Below are 23114 nucleotides of genomic sequence, written 5' to 3'. Positions count from 1 at the left end.
TGGGCAGTCTTGCATTTGTGCATTTTCTGGGCAGTTTTACATTTCCGCATTTCAGCATTCTCCTTAGAGCAGTGCAATTTTACTCCGACGTGTTTCTAGCGATTATTGCGACTAGAGAGATTTTCCTAGCTATGCTTTTGGGCTACCCACCTCATACTTCTGGAATAGACTCTTCTCCTTCATTGCATCTCAGACCCCACGCGAACTTGATTCTGCTCATACTCCATCTTTCCGGCTTGTGATGGAACTACAATCTCGTCAACTGGAGCCCACCGCGAGGGGTCTTTGTGCAATATGGCAGAGCAATCACCTTGCTTTCAGATCGTTCCAAGAGGAGCTTACCTTAGCAGCTTCCCAGCCGCTGACCCTGGGGTCCCCAGCATTCACGGGTCCACTTCTCGACAATTTCGCATACCGACCACCTATCAACTTTGATGATCCGAAGAACTCATTTGTTGATGCCCGTCTTCCGATTCCCTCTTCCTCGAGATCTCGCGAATTGTCTCCCCTTTTACCACTTCCGGAGGACATCTTACTTATTCCATCTCATCCCTCATCCCCAGCTTTATCACCACAACAGCTAGACGCGACAGCCATGGTGAACCAGGAACCAGCCCCCAGACCAGTCTTGATGCCAGCACGTGGTCACTCAATGGCACCCACCTTTGATGGATCCCCATGAGCCTTGATGTGATATTTCGCTGATCTTGAAGACTTGGCGACACGAGCACAGCTGGACGATGATGCAAAAATCCGAGCAGCTTGCAAGTACATCTCATTGGACGAGGTGGATCTTTGAATGGGTGTCATGGAGCGGGAGACGTACAAGCAAGACTGCAGTCATTGCACTGTACCCAGGAGTGGAGGATGACCATCGCAATATGCAGTCCGACTTAACCCAGATTGTATGGGCAGCACGGACGAGAGGAGTGTCCAGTCACGTGGAGGAGGGACAGTACTATCAGGATTTTACTCATGTCACGTTGTTCTTATTGTTCAGGGGTCGACTATCAGCCTATGAGTGGGACCGGCTGTACCTTGAGGGATTCGAAGCATCCTCCTTACATGCCATCAAAAATCGACTGGTGATTAAGGTTCCCGATCAGAATCCAGACAATCTGTACATGATATCGGAAGTCCATTCTGCAGCGCAGCATGTTCTCAGTGGGAGTGAGAGTGCATTGAGCACTGTGGCAGTGTCAAAGCCGAGTGCAGAGACAGTGAAGTTGGAAGGGAATGAGACAGATGCGATGCAGTTTCTAGTGAACGTGTTGCAGCAAGCGATGCGAACATCGGGAGGGGGACAGGCACCGATAATGCAGGCCAACATTCAGGTGGCAGTCGCACAAAACCCTCTTCAACAAGCACTCCATGCCTGTAACTTCTGTCTAGCTATCGACCATTTTATGCAAAACTGTCCGCGCATCAAGAATTACATCAGGGTGTGGAAGATTAATTGTGATGCGCTTAGTAGGATCATTCTCCCGAATGGACAGTTCGTTCCTCATGACCTACCTGGACATAGCATGGCAGAGCGCATTGATGCATGGCATGATATGTATCCTGGGAACCTTTTTGGTGATGGTCCAGGGCCATCCGCAGCACCTCCACCCAATGTTTCCAGGGATGGGCGTGACCAGCCTCTGCATATGGTTAGCATATGGGAGATTGTGAAGGAGGCCCTTAACCCCAAGAAACCATCCTCTGCATACATTGAGGAATGTCTCGATGACTCTGCAGCATCAGTACTAGAAGCCAGCATGGCTCTGAAGAAAAAGACAGTTCAGTTCGATGACAGCACCGCAGGGAAGTCTGCAAAGCATCCTCCCAGTGTTCCGGCCTCCCAGATTCCCGCTTCAATCCTTAAGCTGGCGTCAGATCCATCTGTGACACTGAAAGGGGGTGCGAAGGCATCTTTTGCATCTTCGGGAAACTGGGCTATGCAATACAGCTACAAGACACCGGTCGAGGACAAGGTGAATGTGCGGGATATATTCAAGAGTGTCCAAAAAGAAGTCCGCATCTCTCACTAATGCATCAGGAACTGATGGCATTGTGCTCAGAGATTCGTAAGCTTGAGAAGGAGGAGATTACTGTGAAGCGAGTGGCGACGATGGGAAGCTTCGAGGGTGCGGACGGCGAGGAGGTTGCGGAGGCTCTCTTAGTGGACGTGAGTGATGGCGGCGGACCACTCGTGGTGGTGGACGATTCTCTCTCATTGCGAGCAATTGATGCCCTGGTTGAAGGCAAGGAATCAGCGAAATGTATCCTTGACCAAGGCTTGCAGATAATCGCAATGTGATGGGACATCTGGGAATGCATTGGGTCAGCGCTGCAGTCTGAGAAAACCCTCAACATGGAATCAGCCAACATGGGTATCAATCAGACGCTCAGATGCCTCGCTAACATTCAGTTCAGGTTTGGCGAGATGGATTTGTATCTTCAGGCCCATGTTCTAAATGATGCCCCATTCGAGGTACTCTTGGGCCGGCTGTTCTTTATCTTGATGGCATGCAAGATGCTCGATTTCACCAATGGTGAACAACACATTACTCTGCGCGACCCTAACACGCATCAAGTAGTCACACTTCCCACTCACAAGCGTCACCCGAAGCCACGGCCAATGCCACCTCCAGGAATGGGTTTTCAAGACTCGAGGAGTCAGGCTTGATCTGAGGAGGGTCGACAATGAACAGGCACCAGCATGCCAGTGATACCCTTAAAATGACGGGACATATCGGGGAGCAGTCTCTTGTGGATGGTAGAGCTCCCCATGTTCCAGAATTAGCGTCTTCAGTTTCCTCTCTCTCTTCCTCTGCAGCTCTGGTTTTCTCTCTCTCTTCCTCTGCAGCTCTGGTTTCCTCTCTCTCTTCCTCTGTGGCTCTGGTTTCCTCCCTCCCTTCCTCTCAAGAATTATTTCCTCACATTGTTTCATTGCAAATCAAAGAGCCCTGCATTCTTTATACCCTTTCCTCATCTTTTTGCAGTATCGGAGCGGTCAGTAGTGTGACCACACCTGCAGTGGCCTGGTGCATTCCAGATAGAGCACGAGACCGTAGTCCATGGTTATGGATATAAAAAGGTTGTCAAGCGTGTCAAGCCTGTTCCAGAAATACTGGCCGATGAGTTTTGGATCATGCAGTGCATTCCCGGTGACCCCATGCAAAACCTCCCATCACTCCCCTTTCACCCGCCAGACTTCATTGGTGGATCATGTTGAGGAATGACGGTGGGACCTTAACATCAACAGGGATGGGTTTCTCTGGGAGGAGGAGGTGAAGCTGTTTGATCATATCCTCTATCTCCATGAGCAAGTGTTTGCTTGGGATGAGTCCGAAAAAGGCAAATTTAGTGACAAATATTTCGAGCCAATCCGAATTCCCTATCAGCAGCATGTCCCTTGGGCATTGCACAACATCTCTATTCCACTGGGGATCCGCGAGCAAGTTATTCAAGTCATTCGCAATAAGATCACATCGGGTGTATACAAGCCATTGAACTCATCTTACCGATCATGCTGGTTCTGCATCCTGAAGAAGGACGAGAAGTCACTACGTTTGGTACATGATCTCCAGCCACTAAATGCTGTTGTGATTCGTGATTCGGCAGCACCGCCGCAGATCGAGGATATAGCGGAGGCATTGGCGGATGCTCTTGCTATGCGAGTTCTGACCTGTTCATCACGTTCGACCAAAGGACTCTTCACCCAGACTCCTGTGACCTGATGACCTTCCAGAGCCCACTTGGAGTGCTCCGCCTGACCACCATTCCGATGGGATATACCAACTCAGTCCAGATCATGCATGGCGACGTGACCTTCATCTTGCAAAAAGAGATACTGCATGTCACAATTCCCTACATCAACGACGTCCCTGTAAAGAATGGGACAACACAATACGAGACATCTGATGGAGGATATGAAGTCATCCCTCAGAACTCCGGAATACGTCACTTCATCTGAGAGCATGCAGAAAATGTCAACTGCGTGATTCATCATCTGGAGATGGCTGGTGCGATGCTGTCAGGAAAGAAATGCATCATTTGCAGACCGGAACTTGAATACCTTGGCGGGTTGTACAACTATGAAGGTCGGTGGTCTTTGCCATCTCACATACAGAAGATTGTCAATTGGCCAACATGCACGACTGTCACAGAGGTCTGTGGATTTCTAGGGACTTGCGGGCTCGTTCGGGTCTTTATCAAAGATTACACGAAGATGGCGCGGCCTCTGACTACCCTGATGTGTAAGGAGACAGAGTTTAGTTGGGGTGATGAGGAGGAAGCAGCCATGGCGCAGATAAAACAGGCTGTACAGTCCTGTGGGGTGCTGGTCCCAATTGACTATGCCTTATTGTGCAGCATTATCCTCGCAGTCAACTCATCAAACATTGCAGTCGGTTTTGTCCTTTTTCAACTTGGCGAAGATGGGAAATGTTGCCCAAACTGTTTCAGATTCATCACTTGGAATGAGCACAAGTCCCAGTACTCACAAGCGAAGGTCGAATTGTATGGTCTTTTTCGTGCTCTCTGCGCAGTTCAGATCTACGTCATTGGGGTCGCAAACCTCGTCATAGAAGTCGACGTGAAATACATCAAAGGAATGTTAAATAATCCCGACATCCAACCCAATGCTACGATCAACCATTAGAGTGCTGGTTTCCTGCTATTCAACTTCCGCCTCGTACACAGGTTCACACCACACTGGGGCTGACAGTTTATCATGTCGGCCCCGCGCGAACGAAGACCCCAAGGAGGATGATGACCTTGAGCAGTGGTTGGATGAAGCTAACACCTTCACTATTGATACCACGAATTCCGGGATAATGTGTGAAGGGTGGTGCACCTGTACTCTGGGGACTGTCTTGACTGCCTTGAGTCCTAGGACACCAGATGTCACAGTCTACACCTCGGCCCCGGAAGACGTTGAGATACCGCGAACGACCAAGGCCATGGCTAGGAATTCACACATTCTCAAAGTCTGCGATTTCCTACATGATCCCGAGGTTGCTATGAGCGTGCCAATAAAGGACCATCATCAATTCCTCAGATACATCGGACTTCTTCCTCAGGGATGGGAATTCTGGTGAAAAGACCCGAGTGGCAGGCACAAACTATTTGTTGATGAGGGAAGACGCTACACACTTATCCGACAGGCACATGATAACCTCGGCCACAAGAAAATTTTTACAGTGCAGACACGCTTACTGAAACACTTTGGTGGCCGCTCTTACACCAGGATGTATGATGATATGTGGGCACATGCCATGAATGCCAGGTCCACCAGATGACAAAGGTGCACATTTCACCAACGGTTGTGCTTCCTTCTGCACCCTTTCACAAGGCGCACATGGACACGATGCTCATGCCATGGGCAGGAGGGTACCGATATATCGTACAAGCACACTGCTCACTTACATCGTATCCCAAATGGCAGATGCTCCAACAGGAAAATGGGTGGACCCTTGGTGCATTCATCTTCGAAGAAATCCTTTGTCGCTGGGGGGCAGTTGTGAAAATTGTCACCGATAACAGTTCCATTTTTGTTCAGGCATTAGACTATTTGGCTCAGCAATACAAGATTCATCATATGCGAATATCCCTGTACAATTCTCAGGCAAACAGGCTTGTAGAATGCTGACATCTGGATGTGCGAGAGGCTGCAATGAAAACATGTCTGGGAGACGAGCGAAAGTGGCCTACAGTCATGCCTGCAGTTTTCTGGGCTGAGCGTGTCACGATTCAGTAATCCACGGGATACTCCCCATATTACATGATGCATGGAACTGAACCTTTGTTCCCCTTTGACATCGCAGAAGTGATGTACCTGGTTTCATACGAAGGAGTGCAGATGACCTGGATTGAATTTTTGGCACACCAGGCCTGTTGGCTACAAAAGCGGAAAGAGGACTTGGAGGAAGTACATGAGCACAAGTCGATGGAGCAGTTTGCACAAGACTTTCATATGACAATTAAGTCTTACGACTTCAAGCCGGGTGATATAGTGCTGGTTCGAAATTCCCAAATTAATATGGAGCTCAACTGTAAGACAAAGCCACATTACTTGGGACCCATGGTAGTTGTTCGATGAACCGATGGCGGATTATACATCCTCACGGAACCAGACGGTGCAATGTCTCAGCTATAGTTTGCAGCTTTCCGCGTCATTCCTTACAAGTACTGAACTCGTGCCGATCTCCACTTCACCCCGTTGTCCGATGCAGATGAGATGGACAGTGCTGCAGGATCAGATGATGAGGCTTGACATCAGCATGTATCTATTCCAGTTATTTCCTCAAGAATTTTAATTCTTGTTTAATTGATTATGAGATTCCTTGAGAACACTCCATCTCAACACATTGAATATTGTACAAGTTCTAATTCCAGAAGTGAGTTTCGCGGAACACAACAAAAAATATCATACACTATTGTTGGAATTCAGCCCATGGATCTCCGATGCCTCGCAGTCCTCTCACATCGCAGCTCCTAATCCTCCCCATCGAAATCGTTCATCACCACTGCTGCGCGAACCTGTACCGGGATCGAACGTGCCTGTCGAGATGCTGTGCATGACTTCTTCCTCCTCCTTGGAGGGAAACTCGTCATCTGAACCCTCCAACTCTCTGATGCATTTCTCCAACTGGAACAAAGCCTGTGTCACCTTGCGGTGGTTAGAAGGAATCGCGCTGATGCAAGTGGCAAGGACACCGTAGCGAGCAGCGAACAGAGCAGGATTGCCGCTAAGTGCGCCCATGTGGCATCCAGCTGTGAATGCATGGTGTGTTGGCTATCCTCGAGGGAGCGTATGCACTGCCAGCTATGCCAAAGTGCAGCCTCGAGTGTCGCGACTTGTTTACCCGGTTGCAATAATCGAAAGTTGGGCAGAAGGACGTCTGCAAAGTATGTGCTGGATGTTGGGGGACGAGGTGGATCATCGAGCAATATCATCAAGTGATATCGTCAGAACCTGCAGACTGCCAAGACTTCCCTGGGATCCAGTGCACTTGATCGAGGATGATGCATGGTGAAGGGATCACGTGGAGGGCTGCTGACTGAGTGAGCAGTCAGATGGGCATCTGGGAAGGCCAGCAGTGATGCAAGGAGGGGGCGAGGCATATGATACATCCATCAGATCGGCCGTGATGACTTGCGAGCGCGAGGGCGCACTCATCTGAAGCTGCGGGGGAGGCACGGCCGATGCGGTGCGAATCGGTGCCAGCTCATTGATCAGCATGGCATCTGGCAGTGGGGAGCCAGCATGAGGTTTCATTGGGCATTCATCACCTACAATTGATCTGATCGGCAGCGGGGATGGCTGACGACTTTGTGCGGATGGTGCACGAGGAATGGTGGTGATGTTGGGGGCATGCTGAATGCCAGATCCATGATCGATCAGATGCGCACCTCCCAAATCACAGTTCGGAGTGAGTTGTAGTGCGCGGGGAGTGGACCCTGCCAAAGCGGGCTGCAGAATGGGTGAGGCGATGGCAGGCTTACCAGGTTTGGCCCCATGCACACCCACAGTTGGACCCTTGTTAGCGGGTGGATCGAGTGGCGGCATGCAGATCACAATCTTTCCCTGAATCCTCAGGATGCTTGACACCAGAGGGAGCGACACGAGGGAATTGTATGCAGTCAAAGCATCCTCGAGGTCCGGGCAGCTCTCGAGTGTAAGGGGGACTTCAGACCCCTGCACAGTGAAATGTGCATGCATCGCCCGCACGCGCTCCTGCAAGTTTGGAATACACCACATGTTAGCCATTGAAAGGCAGAAGAGGACAGGTAATGTACAATACGATCCTTTAGCCCCTCAGCCCATCCGTGATCCCACATGTATGAGACCTTCATCGAAGCAATGACCCCCAAGATGAAGACAGTGTAGTCCTTCATTTCCAGATTGGCGAACTCAGAAGACATGATGCAAGTCCAGAGAGTGTGAGATAGGTTCAAGAGGGAATGCAAGATGAAAACGACGCACGGAAGTTCCCATGAGACCGGTAGCAATACTAGGCCAGGGTGCAGACAGAAGCGCATTCCCGTGCCTTTCGCGCACATTTGGAAAACATTCAATAATATTGGGTGCAGAGCAGGGACAGCGCGTTTATGGGTTCAATGCCAGGAAGGATACTATTGTTATGTGGCAGTGAAACACAAGCATCAGGTCAAGTCATCATGAGACAAGGTCTTAGTCTAAGACACAAGTCCATTCAAGAGACACTTCTGGCGATGTCCTCGTACTGAAGGTTGGTCAGAGTTTGTTCTTATGACTCGCAGTAGCTGTCTGCTACTAATGGTCGATCTCAGTCAAAGGCAAGTGAAAAGCTGGTTTAATGGTAACCAGGTCGAGATAGGGATCCAGCTCGATGAGGTTGTCTACTTATACAAAAGGTATCCGCAGTACTACGCAGTAATACAGGATCATTCATTGGCTAGATAAGGTGAAACGATTTGGATGTGAAGGGTGGTGGTGCTTGCTTGTCCTACATGTACATTCAGCAGTTTGGTGGTGGCAAGCGGTCCACGTATCTGCTGTTGACACTTGTTAAGTCCTGTCCTATACTGGAAGGGCACTGCATGCATGTGTCAGATGCTGTTGCATTCGAGTACCAGAGGCAGTGCAACTGAAAATCTCGTGAGATGAGTGATGGACACCTGTCTTGTGTCATGGTCGATATTCTCATCCCGGCGCTGACAGACATTTTACCCTATTATTGTCTGCTAGAGCTAGTGAGGTTGTATCATATTAAACTGGATTATTCTTGGAAGTTGAAGAACGTGGTGGCTGCTCTCAAATCACATTGTTGCACGCCTTTCTGTGCTGTTTTTTGGACCATGGTGTCTTGTACTGCACCGGTTACTCCGATGTTTTTGCCTCCTGTGGTTATTCTACCATTTGTACCAAATACTGCATCTGTAGGCAGAGTTGCTGAGGTGCAGAGTGCGAGCCTTCCATACAGGGCAGAGGCTGAAAGATTTCTGCCTAAGTCTCCTAGTGTTCATGATCTTGCGCACTTCATATCTGATTGGTGTGAGTTTACATCCCTTTCTGCTATTGGTGAGGCTGCTTGCTGGCCCATATGACGTTTCTTGTAAGCGGTTCCTCCAGTTCACCACAACCATCATGAGTAACTTGCCGTTTAATGCTAGTAACTCCATTGCCTGTGACGACAAGAATATCCAAGTTGATGTCCACCCGATTAACTGATGTTAACAAACCATGCCAAACCAATTCACCACACACAGCACAAGCTCATGGAAAAGTCTTCCAAAACAGGTATCAAACAGGCAAGGGACTCATCACAGCCGCTTAATTCGCTAACCAGAGACCTGCAGGCAGCCGAATTCAAGACCTCATTCAATGCCATGACACACTTCGGAGATGGTAACAGGGAGTATTGGCCGATCTGAAATATAGAGAAAAATGACCTTGTACTCTTAGAATGCAATGTCTGCCACTGGAGGGTCGACAACAAAGGAAAGGCAATCTACACTGATGATTGGAGACTTTGGCGTACAGCATTTGAGTTGCTCACCATCAACCTCCTCAATATTGGACCTGAAATTGAAATCAAGATGCGGGAATCAGGAGAGATCAAAGAATTTATCTAAGTTATGGAAAATATTTTTGCTACTATCCTATAGTCTTCATGACATGGACATGTACTGTATCGTTATGTGAATGGACTTTGACTGCAATGACTAACAGAACTTGTCTGAACGACCCCACCTCTGTAAGTGCTCACTGGAATTGGAACTGGGCATGCGGATGCAGCGCTAACTCCCAACAAGTTGGTCAAGGACACTTGCGGCAACAAGTTGCACTTGCTACATGACCTTTCCAAATGGGCTATATTATGCGGCAGCGAAACACAAGCATCAAGTCAAGTCGTCACGAGACAGAGTCTTAGTCTAAGACACAAGTCCGTTCAAGAGACACTTCTGGCAATGTCCTCGCACTGAAGGTCGATCAGAGTTTGTTCTTATGACTCGCAGTAGCTGTCTGCTACTAACGGTCGATCTCAGTCAAAGGCAAGTGAAAAGCTGATTTAATGGTAACCAGGTCAAGATGGGGACCCAGCTCGACGAGGTTGTCTACTTATACAAAAGGTATCCGCAGTACTACACAGTAATATGAGATCGTTCATTAGCTAGATAAGGTGAAACGATGTCTGGGCAAAGTAACAGCGAGGAAGTAATATGTATGGGAAAGCTGAGTAAGATCGTGAGAGATAATCAGTACTAATGGGAATAACAAGTCATGTGTCAGAACGAGGTAAAGATGAGGCATACATGCACATCTTGCATGTGTGATAAGAAGAAGGTCCGGAGTTGGATCCGGTGTAACCCTAGACTAGGGGTTCTGGTTATCTGGATAGAGAATCCAGCCCATTCAGTCATGTTTGTGAACTGGACTCCCATTTACCCTGACATTGTCATGAACTGGACAGCCAGCGGACGTCGGCCCATCGGTCTGTGTAAGGAGTTGTAAGCAATCGGCTCATGGCGAGAAAGGAAATGCTGGAGCGATCGGCCCACCGCCATAGGAGTATTTTTGAGTGACCGGCCCACCGCCATGGTGCTACTATTATATAGGCACGGGCCCACCACCACGGTGATAGTTCTGAGCAATTGGCCCACTGCCATAGGTGTATTTTTGAGTGATCGGCTGACCGCCACTGGGGCTATTATACAGCCATCGGTCGGCTGCCATAGGTAGTGTTCTGAGCGATGGGCCCACCACCATAGGTAGTGTTCTGGGCGATGGGCCCATCATCACTGGGGCTATTATACAGCCATCGGCCGATCGCTATAGGTAGTGTTCTGAGTGATGGGCCCACTGCCATAGGTAGTGTTCTGAGCGATGGGCCCACCACCACAGGTAGTGTTCTGGGCGATGAGCCCACCGCCACCGGGGCTATTATACAGCCATCAGCCGACCACCATAGGTAGTGTTCTGAGCGATGGGCCCACCACCATAGGTAGTGTTCTGGGTGATGGGCCCATTACCACTGGGGCTATTATACAGCTATCGGCTGACTGCCATAGGTAGTGTTCTGGGTGATGGGCCCATCACCACTGGGGCTATTATACAGCCATCGGTCGACTGCCATAGGTAGTGTTCTGAGTGATGGGTGTTATTCTGAGCAGTGGGCCCACCACCATAGGGGTACTTCTGAGCAGTGGGCCCATCACCATAATGCTATTATTTAGCAATGGGCCCACCGCCATAGGGGTACTTCTGGGCGGTGGGGCTCATCACCATAATGCTATTATTTAGTGATGGGCTCACCGCCATAGGGGTACCTCTGAGCAGTGGGCTTACCGACATGGTGTTATTAGTCAGTAATTGATTCACCATTATAATGCTGGCAGTGCCTGGACTCAGCAAGACACCTAATCGCTAACCTGACACTACATCTCTGGTGGAGTTTTTACAACATGGAGTCCTGCCTGAAACTTATTGTAGCTGTCGTATAGAGTGCAGTGCCACCATTTTATGAGTTCCTGATATATGGTGAACCATGGCTTTACATTCTAGTGATGGCGAGACTCAAGCTGCCAAGAAGTCGCCAACCTGGCTGTTCTTCTCTGGCAAAGTGTGTTAAACTTGGAGGACTATTTGAAACTTGTAGCAGAGGATTTATAAAGTTAAATTCCATCATTTTATGAGTTCCTAGCATATGGTGAGCCACGGCTTTACATCCTGGTGATGGTGTGACTCAACTAGTAAAAAACTCGCCAACCTGGCTCTCCTTCTTTGGTGAAGTTTGTTAAACTTGAAGGACTGTCTGAAACTTGTGGAAGAGGACTTATAAAGTTAAATTCCATCATTTTATGAGTTCCTAGTATATGGCGAGCCATGGCTTTACATCCTGGTAATGGCGAGACTCAATTTGCCAAAAAGTCGCCAACCTGGCTGTCCTTCTCTGGCGAAGTTTATTAAACTTGGAGGACTATTTGAAACTTGTAGCAGAGGATTTATAAAGTTAAATTCCATCATTTTATGAGTTCCTAGCATATGGTGAGCCACGGCTTTACATTCTGGTGATGGTGTGACTCAACTAGTAAAAAAGTCACCAACCTGGCTCTCCTTCTCTGGTGCCATTTGTTAAACTTGGAGGACTGTCTGAAACTTGTAGCAGAGAATTTATAAAGTCAAATTCCATCATTTTATGAGTTCGTAGTATATGGCGAGCCATGGCTTTACATCCTGGTAATGGTGTGACTCAACTAGTAAAAAGCTCGCCAACCTAGCTCTGCTTCTTTGGTGAAGTTTGTTAAACTTGAAGGACTGTCTGATACTTGTAGTAGGGGATTTATAAAGTGAAGTGCCACCATTCTATGAGTTCCTGGTATATGTCGAGCCATGGCCTCACATTCTGATGAAGGTGAGACTCAACTAGTACAAAACTCAGCAATCTGACTCTCCTTCTGTAGTAAAGTTTGTCAAACTTGGAGGACTGTCTGGGATTGATAGTAACTGCGATATCAAGTGAAGCACCGTCATTGTTTGAGTTTCTTGTAGATGGGAACTATGGCTTAATATCCTGATAATGGCTAGACTCAACTGATAAACATATCGCTAACCTGGCTCTTTTTTTCTGATGAAGTTAGTCAAACTTGAAGCACTGTCTGGAATTTATGGTAGACATTTCATAATGTGAAGTGCCATCACTTTCTGAGTTTCTGATCAATGGTGAGCTATAGCTTCATATCCTGATAATAGCTAGACTTAACCAGGAAAAGAATGACCAATCTGGCACTTGTTCTCTGATAAAGGTTGTCTAACTTAAAGCACTGTTTAAAAATTGAAGTAAATGTTATATCGAGTGGTGCCAGCATTTCATGAGTTCCTTATAGATGGTGAGCCACAGGGAAAATGTAACTGGCAATCTGATACTTCTTTTTTCACATACACTGATGAATTTCATATGATATAAAGTACTAACTATAAGTTGTAGCAGTAGCTATATACTGTGATGTCCTTTTATATGGACTTCTGGCTGATGTCAGGCTGTGTTTGTACATTTTGGCAAAGTGTGGATGCACTGAGATTCAATGCTGACAATCTGCTATTTATTATAAAGTGAAGTATCTAAGCCTTTCAAAACTTAGAGCAGCAGTTGCATTACTGTTCAATGCCAGTGCTGTATGACTTCGTAGTTGGTTTTGAGCCACATCTAATCATCCTAAATACACTCACAAGTTAGCATACTAACCGGCTGTGATAATCTTATATATGTATAATATGGAAGAGTGACTAAATCTTACAACAGCAGTTGTATGCTCTAAATTAGAAGTCTTGCATTACTTCTTGAAGTTTAGCAAGATACACACAGCCATTCTAATGATCTGTGAACACTTTGAGAAGTTCAGCATACAACTTACCATTTCTCTGCATGATACTATGTGTAATAAAGTACAACACTTTATATGCGAGATATGAAGTTGTGATTAGTTTTTATCATAATCACTTAGTGTTATGTGAAGAATTCAATATTGTCTACCTTTAATGAACTTCACGTGATTTGCTGAACTGGTCAAGGAATCACACTTTCCTTTTTAGTCTCCGAGTGCACACACATCTACATGAACATAATGGCTCCTATATGTGTTTTCTTCTATATATTTGAGATTCTTCTTCAATACATTTTTCTATCTACATTAAAGGATGGTGATTACATAGACCTTATATCACAGCTAGATAGATTCTTGACACACTTATAAGAAGTCTATAGAGCTCAGAGTGAAATATTGCTAACTCTTCGGAAGTGAACTTTGCTGTTTTTTGAGAAGTAAAGCTTGCCAATCACTTAACATTACAGTTGACTACATGTTGTCTTGAAAAAGATACATCTGTCATTTTCTAATAAATCTCTGGCATTTAGTTATATGAAAAGCAAAACACACTTTATAAACTTAAGTGTAGCTCTCTCCAAAGAATTACACTTAATTGTTATTGAGAATTAATAGCTGTTAAGTCACAATATGATATTGCTACTCCAAGTTGCAGTTCATACTCCACAGTATATAACTTTGGCCATAAGTTTCAGATAATACTCCATTGCATACAGACTTCATTACAGAAGCAGCTGGTCGTTTAGCATTTTATGTGTGAAACCATGGCTGGCCATCAATCAGGAACTCATAACATGGTGGCCCTTCACTTTATATAACAGCTGTTATCAATTCCAGACAGTGCTTCAAGTTGAATTAACTTTACCAGAGAAGGACTGCCAGGTTAGTGGAGAATCACCAGATTAAGTCTAGCCATCATCAGGATGTGAAGCCATGGCTCAACGTCTATCAGAAACTCATGAAATGGTGATGCTTTACTTTATATACTAACTACTATGAATTTCAGATAGTGCTCCAAGTTTTGTGAACTTTGTCAGAGAAGGAGAGCCAAATTGCTGAGTTTTTTACTGGTTGAGTCTCACCTTCACCAGAATGTGAGGTCATGGCTCGCCATATACCAGGAACTCATAGAATGGTGGCACTTCACTTTATAAATCCCCTACTACAAGTATCAGACAGTCCTCCAAGTTTAACAAACTTCACCACAGAAGGAGAGCTAGGTTGGTGAGCTTTTTACTAGTTGAGTCACACCATTACCAGGATGTAAAGCCATGGCTCGCCATATACTACGAACTCATAAAATGATGGAATTTAACTTTATAAATTCTCTGCTACAAGTTTCAGACAGTCCTCCAAGTTTAACAAATGGCACCAGAGAAGGAGAGCCAGGTTGGCGACTTTTTTACTAGTTGAGTCACACCATCACCAGAATGTAAAGCCATGGCTCACCATATACTAGGAACTCAGAGAATGGTGGCACTGCACTTTATAAGTCCTCTTCTACAAGTTTCAGACAGTCCTCCAAGTTTAACAAACTTTGCCAGAGAAAGAGAGCCAGGTTGGCGACTTTTTGGCAGCTTGAGTCTCACCATCACCAGAATGTAAAGCCATGGCTCGCCATATACCCAGGAAGTCTAAAATGGTGGCACTGCACTTTATAAATCCTCTTCTACAAGTTTCAGACAGTGCTATAAGTTTAACAAACTTCGCCAAAGGAGAGCCAAGTTGGCAACTTTTGTACTAGTTGAGTCTCACCATCACCAGAATGTGAAACCATGGCTCACCATATATCAGGAACTCATAAAATGGTATTTATAAATTCTCTTCTCCAAGTTTCAGACAGACCTCCAAGTTTGACAAACTTCGCCAAAGGAGAGCCAGATTGCTGAGTTTTTTACTGGTTGACTCTCGCCATCACAAGAATGTAAAGCCATGGCTCTCCATATATGCAGGAAGTCTAAAATAGCAGTACTGCACTTTATAAATCCTCTTCTACAAGTTTCAGACAGTCCTCCAAGTTTAACAAACTTTGCCAAAGAAGGAGAGCTAGGTTGGCGACTTTTTGGCAAATTGAGTCTCGCCATCACCAGAACGTAAAGCCATGGTTCACCATATATCAGAAACTCATAAAATGGTGGCATTGCACTTTATACGACAGCTACAATAAGTTTCAGGCAGGACTTCATGTTGTAAAAACTCCACCAGAGATATAGTGTCAGGTTAGCGATTAGGTGTCTTGCTGAGTCCAGGCACTGCCAGCATTATAATGGTCAACCAATCACTGACTAATAACACCATGTCGGTGAGCCCAGTGGCAGTAGGCCCATCTTTCATCTGATACTCTTGGAGATGGGCCCACTGCTCAGCTATTGTACTCTGGCTATGGACCTATTGGTGGCGATAACATGCTCTGGTGATGGCCAACCCTCTGACCTTTGGTGGTGAGCCCATTCTTCATCTTACACTCATGGTGATGGGCCCACTGCTTATTGATCATACTTTGGCGGTGGGCCCATTGCTCAGAGAAACATGCTGTGATGATGGCCAACACTCTGACCTTTGGCAGTGGGCCCATTCTTCATCTTACACTCGTGGCGATGGGCCCACTGCTCCTTGATTATACTCTAGCGGTGGGCCCATTGATGGCGACAATATGCTTTGGTGATGGCCAACCCTCTGACCTTTGACTACTCTGATGGTGGGCCCATTGCTGGGAGAAACATGCCCTGGCGATGGCCAACTCTCTGGCCTTTGGCAGTGGGCTGATTGCTGGCGAAAACATGTTCTGGTGATGACCTATGCCATGGGTGCTTGCACTAAGGCCCTGACTGAGGGTACTTTGACGATGGGCCCATTGCTGGCAGTAACATGCTCTGGCGATGGCCAACCCTCTGACTTTTGGCAGTGGGCCCATCCTTCATCTTACACTCTTGGCGGTGGGCCCACTGCTCAGAAGTACCCCTATGGTGGTGGGCCCACTGCTCAGAATAACATCTATGACAGTGGGCCCACTGCTCAGAAGTACCCCTATGGTGGTGGGCCCACTGCTCAGAACATCACCTATGGTGGTGGGCCCACTGCTCAGAAGTGCCCCTATGGCGGTGGGCCCATTGCTCAGAATAACATCTATGACAGTGGGCCCACTGCTCAGAAGTACCCCTATGGTGGTGGGCCCACTGCTCAGAACATCACCTATGGCAGTGGGCCCACTGCTCAGAACATCACCTATGGCGGTGGGCCCACTGCTCAGAAGTGCCCCTATGGCGGTGGGCCCATTGCTCAGAATAACATCTATGACAGTGGGCCCACTGCTCAGAAGTACCCCTATGGTGGTGGGCCCACTGCTCAGAACATCACCTATGGCGGTGGGCCCACTGCTCAGAAGTGCCTTTATGGCGGTGGGCCCATCACTAAATAATAGCATTATGGCGATGGGCCCACTGCTCAGAAGTACTCCTATGGCGGTGGGCCCATTGCTCAGAACTACCCCCATGGCGGTGGACCCATCACTCCAGCCTTCCCTTCATCGCCATGGGCCCATCGCTGACAGCTCTCTACACAAACCGATGGGCCGACGTCCGCTGGCAGTCCAGTTCATGACAATGTCAGGGTAAATGGGAGTTCAGTTCAGGTAACATGACTGAAAGATGTGGAGAATCGGAGGTTGTGCTCCGATGAGTCATGTGTTGGATCACGTGGTCTGGTAACGTAAAGGGAACGAAGAAAAGTAAAGGAAAAGATGTGCCATAACTGAGGAGCATTGTAACATCAGCTCCCGTCTAACATTTCTTGTCCCACAAGATATATTATAGCCTTCATCATCATCGGGGACAGTCCCGAACATAATGATCACCTCCACATCTGTAGCACATCTGCCAGCCAGTTCATGGTCCTTGTTCATGTGTATGTCCATCACGATAGGGATGACTGCAATGCGAAGAAGTCGATGCGTGTGAGAAGGAGGGTTGCGATAATGGGGATTGACCTGTACATGTGAACGAGGGGGGAGAGGTCAAACAGGAATTGGTTCTGGTGATGAACGAGGAGTGGATGCAGGTCTCCCATCAATGGTGTATCCGAGGATGTGCCCGATGTCTTCATCCCCATGCTCCCTCCAGATCTCTTGTGCTGTATGACTGACCGTACTGCGCATCAGAGACCAGACTTGGTCAACTCTGGTTCGGGCTCTACTTGTCCTCTCCTCTGCTGTGATGAGCTCTTGTCTGGCCATCTGCATCCACTCGACCATTTCTAATGCTCGTTGCATAGAAACCACCGCTTGTCGATCTTGCGGGTGATTCCATAGGGCGACGAGAATATCTGTGAAGTTGACAGGGATGCGGATGGCAGAGATCAGATGTGTAGCAAATTCTTGTTCGTCTGATGCGTGACTGAGTTCGATCGAAGGTGAAGGCGATGAAGCATGGATGAAGGGTGTCTGTGTTCGGAAGGGTATTCCATTGACAAGCGTAGGTGATGCGGGGATGCTCATAATTGTAGAAGCGACTTCAGCGAGTATGTTGTGAACAAGGTCGTCTATAGCAGAAGTGGGCATTGATGATACGTTGTTTTCTCCTCCCTTTATACCTTTCGGTCATTAAGGGGATCACGGTTATCTGTGATGTGAAATAGAATGTCGTGGATGTGGGTGACAATCAAATAAATGAAAATCCATTGGGCGATAAAGAGTATTCCCACGGAGATAAGAACTGCCTGGTCAGTTCCAGGCATTGTTCTGATCACCCCAGCCATTAGCGTGTGGGTTGTCTCGTGTGAAGAGTGTGTGTTCAACGAGTCATCTGATAAGGATTCAGTGGATGATCCAAAGAAAAGCGAGGGTTGTGCAGTGGAGGACGATTAGGAAGATGACGAGAAAGGCCGTCGTGGTAGTCATTCCAGTTTCCTCATCCTTTACTTGATTCCCCTGGTCCTTTTATATGCGTCGAGGGTGTGCTTTGCATTCTGTAAATTGTGGGCAGGTTCCCACGAGTTTTCTGCTGACGAATATCCCTTCCACTTGACTAAGTACCTTAGGTGACCTCGGTATGCCTTGTGATTCAGGATGGCTTCGACTTCGTACTCTTCTTTATTATCCACGACATCAGGTGGTGGGTTCACATAATTCAGACCATGTATGTCGTTTTCGCGATAAGGAGATAGAAGGGCGGCGTGGAATACGGAATGAACTCGCCAGGTCTTCAGGAGTCTGAGGTGATAGTTGGCTGGTCCGATGACTTCAACGATTTCGAATGGCCCCTCATGCTTTGAAGCTATCGTGCACAAGGCATAGTTGACCTTCAGGTTCCTTGAGTCTAGCCAGACCTTCTGTCCTAGTGTAAACTTCGGTGATCCTTGTCTGACTTGGTCCGCCATCTGTTGTCGGGCTAACTCGTGCATGGCTAGTGCTTCTAGTCTTATCTTCTGCAACATGTCAAGCCTGGATTCAACCGATGGAATGTTCGTGTTTGGGAATACGGAAGGGAGTCCACGTGGTTCGTATCCCATCATGATGCGGAATGGGCTCATCTTCCATGCCGAGTGTTTCCTCGTGTTATGACAAAACTCGAGGTCTGGCAGGTGATCGGCCCATGTTTCAGGGTTGTTTCCGCAATAGAGTCGAAGATAGATTTTCAGCTCCTGGTTGACTTGTTCTGTTTCTCCATCTGTCTGAGGGTGATAAGCTGTGCTCATTGATGATCTAATCTGGAGTAGTCGATTTAACTCTTGGAAGACCTTGGATGCATATTGAGGTCCTCTATCCGAGATGATTCGGTCAGGTAATCCGAATCGCGAGTAAACTTTGTCGTGAAAAATCTTGGCTGTCCCTTCAGCTGTGATCATTTTGAGGCAGAGTGTAAGAATCACCCCCTTTGTAAGGTCATGGTCTACTACGACCATAATTGAATCAAAGCCGTTGGAAACGGGAAGGTCGGTGATAAAATCTGTGGTGCAACAGGAAAATGGTAATGTGTGTGGGTCTGCGGGGATTGGTTCCAAAGGAATACGAGTTGGGTGAGTATTTGGTTTCATCTGTTGACAGGCGGCACAGCCTTTGATGTAATTGTTGACAAATGCATACATGCTGGGCCACCAAAATTCACGACGTAGGAGTTCAAGAGTATTGAACTTTCCAGTGTGGCCCATGGCAGGGGAGTTGTGATGTAGTCGAACGAGGTCATGATGAAGAGGTTCGGATGGTGGAACATAAATCTTTCCCTTGTAAAGGATGACACCATCGCGAACTTCCCAGTCGGAGAGCGAGGATTTCATTGGGAATGGCCCTTTGTGTGCAATCACTTCAAGGGCTTCATGAACAATGAGGTCCTTTGCTGCATGATTTCTGATTTCATCAAATAGTGTCGGGGAAATAGATCGCACAAACAGTGCATCAGGTAAAAGAATGTGATCTTCATTGTCACTTTCACTGTCATCAAGTCCATTACGATAAGATAGCGCATCAGATTGGATCATCTGAGTGCCAGGGACATGGATGAGGTGAAGATCAAATTGTGATAATTTGAGACTCTATCATGCTTGTTGGCAGTTCAACTTCTGGGCTGTACGGAAGTACGTGAGGTTCTTGTGATCACTGCGAACTTCAACAGAATGAGGAGAGCCTTCTAGATAATGGTGCCATTTGGTAAGGGCTCAAATGATTCCAAGAAGTTTGCAGTTGTAGATTTCGTAGTTTCATTCAGCTGGATTGAGCATTTGTGAAATGTAGGCACAAGGATGGAGTTCTCCATTGATATCAGCTTGTCGTAAAACTGCACCCGTAGCAAACTTGGAAGCGTCGGATTCGATAATAAAGGGTTTTGCTTTGTCGGGCAGCAACAACACTGGGGCAGTACTAAATCATTGTTTCAATGTATCAAAAGCTGTCTGACATTCTGTTGTCCATCCAAAAGGTGGAGATCCAGCAGCAGTACACATAAGGTTCGTCAATGGTTTGGCAATATCCGAGAAGTTGACAATGAATTTCCGGTAGAAGTTTCCAAACCCGAGGAAAGAGCGAACACCTTTTACCGTGCTTGGTTCAGGCCATTCTGCAATTCCTTTAAGTTTGATAGGGTCCATGCCGATGTAGTTTTCTCGAATGATCATGCCTAGGAATTCGACTTCCTTAACGTCAAAGAAACACTTTTCCGGTTTAAGGAATAGGTCGTTGTCTTTGAATCGTTGGAGTACGCGTCGGGTTCGAACATGATGTTCTGCCAAATTTTTCGAGAAGATGAGGATATCATCCATGTGAATGACTATCCATCCTTCATCGATCATGTCCTCGAAGAGTGCGTTCATCATCATTTGGAAAGTTGCCGGGGAGTTGCAGAGTCCAAAGAACATGACCATAGGTTCGAAAAGTCCGCGGTTTGTCTTAAACGTGCCCTTCCATTGGTCACCATCTTTGACTCTGACGTTGTTATATCGAGCATAAATTCATTGTTGTAAAGATTGATGCACCCTTGAGTTGATCTATGAGCTCAGAAATGAGCAGAAGGAGGTAGGCATTCTTCACTGTCCCTTCATTCAGGTATCGGTAGTCCTGACAGGGACGTAGTGCTCCATCTTTCTTTCCAACGAAGAAGAATGGTGAGGCCATGGGGGATTTTGATGGTCGAATGTATCCTTTCTGCAGATTTTCTTCTAAAAAGTCATCCATTGCTCCTTGTTCCTTGAGTGATAACGGATAGACTTTACAGTCATGTGGAACAAACTCGGGTTTCAAGTCAATGGCATGGTCCCAAGGCCTGGTTTCTGGAAAGCGTTCAGCTGCCTTCTTTTCAAAGACCGACTTCAAATTATGAAGGTAGTCGGGGACCAACTCCTCAATGGTTTTGGGTTTGTCTGCAGCTGATGCTTCCTTGTGTGCCTGTTGTGCCAATTCCTGTGATTTACCGGATGGTTTATAAAAGACCATATTCTGTGCATTACAGAATAATGGGAATTGAGTACTGTGCGTCATCCTTCCAATGGTGGGGCCTCTTTGTATCGTGAAGACTGCAATCTCAGTCTCTTCATTCGTCAAAGGCGATTCCTTCCTGATGGGTTCAAATATCCCAATAACTGGTTCTCCTGCGATATAGGAGATAACTGGATCATCGTCATCAAGCTGGTCCATAGAGGGTTCTAATGGTGGGTCGTCTGGTTCGGTATCATTCCACACTGCGGGTAACTTGTCACGCTCAGTGTTATCGGCCATGATTTCTCTCATAGATTCTGAATGTCCAAACGAGGTAGGAGAAGTTTCGGTGGAGATTAACTCCGGGAGTTCATCTTCCTTGAAAATTGAAACTTCTTCATCTGGTGCATCTTCAACGGTGGGTTTCGGTGGCCATTTGGCGTCTTTTCCAAACCAAAAGTCACCCAATTAATCATCGGATTGAGGTGTTTAAGCCATGGCATGCCGAGAAGTATATTCTCTTTGCCAATGCCAGTCAAGAGAAAGCGAGTAAGTGTCTTCCTTCCTCCAATCTTCATCATCTTCCAGGTACAGTGAGTAATGATACCCATCTGATTTGGTGTGCCGTCCGCATTTATGACTTTAATTGGTTTCAGTAATTCCCATCTGATAAAATCGTTTTCTTCCGCAAAGTGAATATTCATAAACATTTCGGCTGCACCGGAATCAATCAAGGCTTCAGTTGCAACGTCTTCCTTCTCTCCCAACAAAATATTCACAGTGATTGAATTTCCGCTAGTGTTACAAATAACGAGGGGAGATATAGTAAGGTGCAACGGTCCATGCGTTACTAATGGCCATCATTTCAAAAACCCAACTGGGTTCATTCTTCATCAGTCATGTCGTTGAAGACATTTTGCACATAGGCAATCTCTTCCTCTCTGGTTTCTTCCTTCGGCATCTCCTTCTTCTGTATGAGGTCTTCTCGCATCTTCTTGATCCATGTGTCTCTGTCCAACCCGGGCTGTATCATTCTAGCATGGATGAAACTTCCAGAATGGGGGTGGAATTGTCTGTCATTGGCTATATGGCCCTTCTTTTCGCATAGGAAACATAATCCTTCTTTCATTCTCTTCTGTTGCTCATCTGGGGATAAGTGCGAGATATTGATACGATCAACATCCATAGCATTTGGATCCTTCGTAGAAGTTGAGTAGTAGGGACGATGGGTAGATCGGCCTTTTCTTCGTGTCGTCGTAGTGGCTCCTCACTTGAAGATCTGAGCAGATCTCCATTGGTTGTCAAACTGCGAGGCATATTTGTACCACTTGTCAAGTGTCTTGGGCATGCTTTCCATCCCATATATCCTTTGTCGGAGTGGGTTATTAAGCCCCCACTTGAAATACTCGATATTTCCGGCATCCTCTAATTTCGCCTTAGATTCAAGTGATTGGAATTCGGCAATGTAGTCGTCCACGGTACGAGTCCCTTGCTTGATGTTATGCAGCAAGGTACAAGCGGTTTCTTCAATATTTTCATCGCCAAATGCTTTGTTCACATCTGTAATGAACTCCTTCCAATCTCCGTAAGATAGGAAGTTATCATCAGTGAGTTTCATTTCTATGAAACTCTGTGCCCATGACCCTGCTGTCCCTCCTTGCATGTGTGACAGCACAAATGCAATCTTCTGATTGTCCTCTTGGTAGATATGGCTATTCCCGGCCATGTAATTCTTGCATTGGTTTATAAATTCCCTAAGCTTTGAACGGTCTGAGCCGTTGAAGATTTCGGGTTTTCTGAAACCAAGTTCCTTCTGGCTGACATGGTGACAATCTTCATCCATGGTAACTGTAGCCAT

At 46.7% G+C, this 23114-nt stretch overlaps 5 protein-coding genes across 5 annotated transcripts; 1 reads left to right on the top strand and 4 right to left on the bottom strand.

Moving 5' to 3' along the window:
* Positions 1 to 740: 740 nt before the first annotated feature.
* SCP_0300410 (hypothetical protein) lies at positions 741 to 16774 on the top strand (the record flags this gene model as incomplete). Its single annotated transcript, XM_027755438.1, has 3 exons — positions 741 to 1976; positions 2042 to 2170; positions 16262 to 16774. The coding sequence occupies 3 exons, from the start codon at positions 741 to 743 to the stop codon at positions 16772 to 16774; spliced, it is 1878 nt and encodes a 625-aa protein (XP_027611239.1).
* A 594-nt stretch (positions 16775 to 17368) lies between these two features.
* On the bottom strand, positions 17369 to 17911 carry SCP_0300400 (hypothetical protein; the record flags this gene model as incomplete). The annotated part of the gene is made up of 1 exon (XM_027755437.1): positions 17369 to 17911. One exon carries the CDS (start codon positions 17909 to 17911, stop codon positions 17369 to 17371), a length of 543 nt encoding a protein of 180 aa, XP_027611238.1.
* Positions 17912 to 20211: 2300 nt separating this feature from the next.
* On the bottom strand, positions 20212 to 21556 carry SCP_0300390 (hypothetical protein; the record flags this gene model as incomplete). The annotated part of the gene is made up of 2 exons (XM_027755436.1): positions 20212 to 20759; positions 20818 to 21556. The coding sequence occupies 2 exons, from the start codon at positions 21554 to 21556 to the stop codon at positions 20212 to 20214; spliced, it is 1287 nt and encodes a 428-aa protein (XP_027611237.1).
* Positions 21557 to 22139: 583 nt separating this feature from the next.
* Positions 22140 to 22289, bottom strand: SCP_0300380 (hypothetical protein; the record flags this gene model as incomplete). Its single annotated transcript, XM_027755435.1, has 1 exon — positions 22140 to 22289. The coding sequence occupies one exon, from the start codon at positions 22287 to 22289 to the stop codon at positions 22140 to 22142; it is 150 nt and encodes a 49-aa protein (XP_027611236.1).
* Positions 22290 to 22523: 234 nt separating this feature from the next.
* On the bottom strand, positions 22524 to 22874 carry SCP_0300370 (hypothetical protein; the record flags this gene model as incomplete). The annotated part of the gene is made up of 1 exon (XM_027755434.1): positions 22524 to 22874. The coding sequence occupies one exon, from the start codon at positions 22872 to 22874 to the stop codon at positions 22524 to 22526; it is 351 nt and encodes a 116-aa protein (XP_027611235.1).
* Positions 22875 to 23114: the final 240 nt, after the last annotated feature.

The sequence above is a fragment of the Sparassis crispa genome (genome assembly GCF_003851025.1).
Source record: "Sparassis crispa DNA, contig_000002F, whole genome shotgun sequence".
Taxonomy (NCBI): domain Eukaryota; kingdom Fungi; phylum Basidiomycota; class Agaricomycetes; order Polyporales; family Sparassidaceae; genus Sparassis; species Sparassis crispa.
Note: the sequence above shows the minus strand (reverse complement) of the source record. Positions and strands in the feature narration are given on the sequence as shown.